We start from the raw sequence: 5,865 nt of genomic DNA on the forward strand, positions 1-5,865 counted from the left end.
GGGGACAGCTCCGGGACACGATCAAACCCTGTTGGGACACGCGGGGACAGCTCCAGGACAGCTCCGGGACATGCGGGGACAGCTCCGGGACACGATCAAACCCTGTGGGGACACGCAGGGACAGCTCGGGGACACGGGGGGACAGCTCGGGGACAGCTCGGGGACACGGTCAAACCTTGCGGGGACACGCGGAGACGGCTCGGGCACACGCGGGGACAGCTCGGGGACAGTTCCGGGACACGTGGGGACAGCTCCGGGACACGATCAAACCTTGTGGGGACACGCGGGAACAGCTCCGGGACACGCGGGGACAGCTCGGGGACAGCTCCGGGACACGGTCAAACCCTGTGGGGACACGCGGGGACAGCTCCGGGACACGCGGGGACAGCTCGGGGACAGCTCCGGGACACGGTCAAACCTTGCGGGGACACGCGGGGACAGCTCCGGGACACGGTCAAACCTTGCGGGGACACGCGGGGACAGCTCCGGGACTCGGCCGGCCCCGGCCGGTGCAGTGGCCGCTGATGTCCCCGCGCTGTCCCCGCGCTGTCCCGGCAGGTCCCTTCGGCACCCTGGGCGTGGGCGGAGGATTCGCGCTCGGGGCCAAACTGTGCCGGCCCGAGGCGGAGGTGACAGCGGGGACAGCGGGGGATGGGGGGGACATCGGGGACATGGGGGACAGAGGGGACATTGGGGGGATGTGGGGTGGGAAGGACACCAGGGAGTGTGGGGGGGAGGGGGACACGGGGGGTGGTGGCACTGGGGACATGGGGAGGGGTCACGGAGGGGCACTGGGGACATGGGGTGGCACTGCGGGGACACGGAGGGTGGTGGCACTGGGGGGGACATGGTGGCACTACGGGGACACGGAGGGTGGTGGCACTGGGAGGGACAAGGAGGGTGTGAGGGACACGGAGGGGTGGCACTGGGGCAGGGTGGTGGCACTGGGGGACACGGGGGGTGGGGGTGGTTCAGAGGGTGCCCAGGGCCACCCGCTGGGGACAGCGGTGACATTTGGGGACGGTCCCCAGGTGTGGGTCCTGTACGGGGACGGCTCCCTGGGCTTCAGCCTGATGGAGTTCGACACCTTCGTGCGCCACAAGGTCGCTGTCGCCGTCACCTGGCCCCTGTCCCCTCCCTGTCCCCGCGGTGTCACCCGGCCCCGGGGGTGTCACCTGGCCCCTGTCCCCTCCCTGTCCCCGCGGTGTCACCTGTCCCCTGTCCCCTCCCTGTCCCCAGGGTGTCACCTGTCCCTATCCCTGTCCCTGTCCTGGGAGTGTCACCTGTCCCTGTCCTGGGAGTGTCACCTGTCCCCTGTCCCCTCCCTGTCCCTGGGTGGAGCCCTGGGGGTGTCACCTGTCCTCTGTCCCCGCTGTGTCACCTCTGTCCCCGCTGTCCCGGGGGTGTCACCTGTCTCAGCTGTGTCACCTCTGTCCCCGCTTTGTCACCTCTGTCCCCTCTGTGTCACCTCTGTCCCCTGCTGTCCCCTGTGTCACCTCTGTCCCCACTTTGTCACTTCTGTCCCCTCTGTGTCACCTCTGTCCCCTCTGTTCCCTCTGTCCCCTCTCTCCCCTCTGTGTCGCCTCTGTCCCCTCTGTGTCCCTGCTGTCCCCTCTGTGTCACCTCTGTGTCCCCTCTGTCCCCTCTGTGTCCCTGCTGTCCCCTCTGTGTCACTTCTGTCCCCTCTGTGTCACCTCTGTGTCCCCTCTGTCCCCTCTGTGTCACCGCTGTCCCCTCTGTCCCCTCTCTCCCCTCTGTGTCCCCTCCGTGTCACCTCTGTCCCCTCTGTCCCCTCTGTCCCCTCTGTGTCACCTCTGTCCCCTCTGTCCCCTCTGTGTCCCCTCTGTCCCCGCTTTGTCCCCGCTGTCCCCTCTGTGTTCCCTCTGTCCCCTCTGTGTCCCCGCTGTCCCCTCTGTCCCCTCTGTGTCCCCTCTGTCCCCGCTTTGTCCCCGCTGTCCCCTCTGTGTCCCCTCTGTCCCCTCTGTGTCACCTCTGTCCCCTCTGTCCCCTCTGTGTCCCCTCTGTCCCCGCTTTGTCCCCGCTGTCCCCTCTGTGTCGCCTCTGTCCCCTCTGTGTCCCCTCTGTCCCCTCTGTGTCCCTGCTGTCCCCTCTGTGTCACTTCTGTCCCCTCTGTGTCACCTCTGTGTCCCCTCTGTCCCCTCTGTGTCACCGCTGTCCCCTCTGTCCCCTCTCTCCCCTCTGTGTCACCTCTGTCCCCTCTGTCCCCTCTGTGTCCCCTCTGTCCCCTCCGTGTCACCTCTGTCCCCTCTGTCCCCTCTGTCCCCTCTGTGTCACCTCTGTCCCCTCTGTCCCCTCTGTGTCCCCTCTGTCCCCTCTGTGTCACCTCTGTCCCCTCTGTCCCCTCTGTGTCCCCTCTGTCCCCTCTGTGTCACCTCTGTCCCCTCTGTCCCCTCTGTGTCCCCTCTGTCCCCGCTTTGTCCCCGCTGTCCCCTCTGTGTTCCCTCTGTCCCCTCTGTGTCCCCGCTGTCCCCTCTGTGTCCCCTCTGTCCCCTCTGTGTCACCTCTGTCCCCTCTGTCCCCTCTGTGTCCCCTCTGTCCCCGCTTTGTCCCCTCTGTCCCCTCTGTGTCCCCGCTGTCCCCTCTGTGTCCCCGCTGTCCCCTCTGTGTCACCGCTGTCCTCTCTGTCCCCAGGTGCCGGTGATCGCCCTGGTCGGGAATGACGCCGGCTGGACCCAGATCAGCCGCGAGCAGCTCCCCCTGCTGGGCAGCGCCGTGGGCTGCGGGCTGGCCTACAGCGGTGAGTGACCACTGAGTGACCACTGAGTGACCACTGAGTGACCAGGGAGGGGACACTGGGGACAGCAGGGGGATACTGAGGGGACACCGAGGGGACACCAGCTCAGGCCACCCCCGGTGTCCCCGTGTCACCCCAGCAGTGACAGTGCCACCCCCTGTCACCCCCCCCCGGTGACAATGCCACCCCCAGCAGTGACAGTGCCACCTCTGTCCCTCCCTGGTGACAATGCCACCCCCAGGGCGGTGACAATGCCACCCCCAGCAGTGACAATGCCACCCCCAGGGCGGTGACGGTGCCACCTCTGTCCCTCCCTGGTGACAATGCCACCCCCGGGGCGGTGACAATGGTGGCATCGTCCCTCTGTCCCTCCCTGGTGACAATGCCACCCCCAGCAGTGACAGTGCCACCCCCTGTCACCCCCCCCCCGGTGACAGTGCCACGCCCAGGGCGGTGACAGTGCCGCCCCCAGCAGTGACAGTGCCACCCCCTGTCACCCCCCCCCCGGTGACAGTGCCACGCCCAGGGCGGTGACAGTGCCACCCCCAGCAGTGACAGTGCCACCTCTGTCCCTCCCTGGTGACAATGCCACCCCCAGAAGTGACAGTGCCACCCCCTGTCACCCCCTTGGTGACAGTGCCACCCCCAGCAGTGACAGTGCCACCTCTGTCCCTCCCTGGTGACAATGCCACCCCCAGAAGTGACAGTGCCACCCCGTGTCACCCCCCCGGTGACAGTGCCACCCCCAGAAGTGACAGTGCCACCCCGTGTCACCCCCCCGGTGACAGTGCCACCCCCAGCAGTGACGGTGCCACCTCTGTCCCCCCCGGTGACAGTGCCACCCCCAGCAGTGACAGTGCCACCTCTGTCCCTCCCTGGTGACAATGCCACCCCCAGAAGTGACAGTGCCACCCCGTGTCACCCCCCCGGTGACAGTGCCACCCCCAGCAGTGACGGTGCCACCTCTGTCCCCCCCGGTGACAGTGCCACCCCCAGCAGTGACAGTGCCACCTCTGTCCCTCCCTGGTGACAATGCCACCCCCAGAAGTGACAGTGCCACCCCCTGTCACCCCCTTGGTGACAATGCCACCCCCAGCAGTGACAGTGCCACCCCCAGCAGTGACAGTGCCACCCCGTGTCACCCCCCGGTGACAGTGCCACCCCCAGCAGTGACGGTGCCACCTCTGTCCCCCCCGGTGACAGTGCCACCCCCAGCAGTGACAGTGCCACCTCTGTCCCTCCCTGGTGACAATGCCACCCCCAGAAGTGACAGTGCCACCCCCTGTCACCCCCTTGGTGACAATGCCACCCCCAGCAGTGACAGTGCCACCCCCAGCAGTGACAGTGCCACCTCTGTCCCTCCTTGGTGACAATGCCACCCCCAGCAGTGACAGTGCCACCCCCAGCAGTGACAGTGCCACCTCTGTCCCTCCCTGGTGACAATGCCACCCCCGGCAGTGACAGTGCCACCCCCGGGGCGGTGACGGTGCCACCTCTGTCCCCAGATTACCACGCGGTGGCGGTGGCACTGGGGGGCCGAGGCTTCGTCCTGGACAGCGCCGGGGACACCGAGGACACCGAGGACAGCGCAGGGGACAGGGTGGTGGCCGTGCTGAGGGCGGCACAGGCCGAGTGCCACCGAGGCCACCCCGTCCTCATCAACGCCCTCCTGGGCCAGAGCGACTTCCGCGAGGGCTCCGTGTCCGTGTGAGCGTCCCCGAGGGTCACCAAGGGTCACCAAGGGTCACCGAGGGTCACCAGAGTGGCACCAAGGGTCCCCAAGGGTCACCAGAGTGGCATCAAGTGGCACCAAGGGTCACCAAGGGTCACCAGAGTGGTACCAGAGCATTCCCAAGGGTCACCAGGTGTCACCAAGGGTCACCAAGGTGGCACCAAGGGTCACCAGCGGTCACCAAGGGTCACCAAGGTGGCACCAAGGTGGCACCAGAGTGGCCCCAAGGGGTGGCAGGGGACATTTTGGGGACTGTCACTTCACCCCAGGGGACTGTCACCCCTCCAGGGGACACTTGGGGCACTGTCCCCAACCCCAGGGGACACTTTGGGGACACTCTGGGCACTGCCACCCTCCTTGGGCACACTTTGGGGACACTTTGGGGACACTTTGGGCACTTTGGGGACACTTTGGGGACACTTTGGGCGCTGCCACCTCTCTTGGGGACACTTTGGGGACACTTTGGGGACACTTTGGGCGCTGCCACCTCCCTTGGGGACACTTTGGGGACCCTTTGGGGACCCTTTGGGTGCTGCCACCTCCCTTGGGGACACTTTGGGGACACTTTGGGGACCCTTTGGGTGCTGCCACCTCCCTTGGGGACACTTTGGGGACACTTTGGGTACTGCCGCCCCTCCTCAGGTGGCACTCTGGGCGCTGCCACCTCCCTTGGGGACACTTTGGGGACCCTTTGGGGACCCTTTGGGTGCTGCCACCTCCCTTGGGGACACTTTGGGGACACTTGGGGCACACTTTGGGCACTTTGGGGACATTTCGGGCGCTGCCACCCCCCTTGGGGACACTTTAGGCACTTTGGGGACATTTTGGGCACTGCCACCTCCCTTGGGGACACGCTGGGGACACTTCGGGCGCTGCCACCCCCGTGGGAATAAAGAGCTCTGATGTCCCCAAGTGGCGTCTGGTGACATCGATGGGGGGAGAGGCAGCGGGGACTTCCCTCCCCCGGGACCCCAAATTTGGGGAATTTTGGGGGTTTTTTCCCGGGATTTTTGGGCTTTCCCTGCCTCAGTTTCCCTTTTCCCAGGACCCCAAATTTGGGGAATTTTGGGGCGTTTTTTCCCTGGATCCTGGGTTTCCTTGGGATCCCAAATTTAGGAATTAAATTTGGGAATTTGGGGGTTTTTTTCCCACAATTCCGAGGGTTCCCTGCCTCAGTTTCCCTCTCCCAGGACCCCAAAATTTGGGAATTAAATCCGGGAATTTTGGGGCTTTTTCCCTGGATTCCAGCGGCCTTTCCCTGCCTCAGTTGCCCCCAGGGCCCTTCCCGAACTCCCAAATCCCGGGAATTTCAAGCCTCAAACCGCGCCCCCCCCCCCAAAAATGAAAATCCCGAAGAATAAAACGAATAAAAACACGA

At 65.5% G+C, this 5,865-nt stretch overlaps 1 protein-coding gene across 1 annotated transcript in view; it reads left to right on the plus strand.

The window, feature by feature from the left end:
* The window catches only part of ILVBL (ilvB acetolactate synthase like), a 35,324-nt gene extending 29,925 nt beyond the window's left edge, over nt 1–5,399 (plus strand). Inside the window, exons 13-16 of the mRNA XM_032094546.1 lie at nt 559–629; nt 1,032–1,103; nt 2,653–2,758; nt 4,261–5,399. Coding sequence (XP_031950437.1) covers nt 559–629; nt 1,032–1,103; nt 2,653–2,758; nt 4,261–4,466 — 455 coding nt within the window. The 3' untranslated portion in view covers nt 4,467–5,399. The remainder of the gene's footprint in view (nt 1–558; nt 630–1,031; nt 1,104–2,652; nt 2,759–4,260) is intronic.
* Nucleotides 5,400–5,865: the final 466 nt, after the last annotated feature.

This window comes from Corvus moneduloides, chromosome 32 (assembly GCF_009650955.1).
Source record: "Corvus moneduloides isolate bCorMon1 chromosome 32, bCorMon1.pri, whole genome shotgun sequence".
In the NCBI taxonomy this organism is placed as follows: domain Eukaryota; kingdom Metazoa; phylum Chordata; class Aves; order Passeriformes; family Corvidae; genus Corvus; species Corvus moneduloides.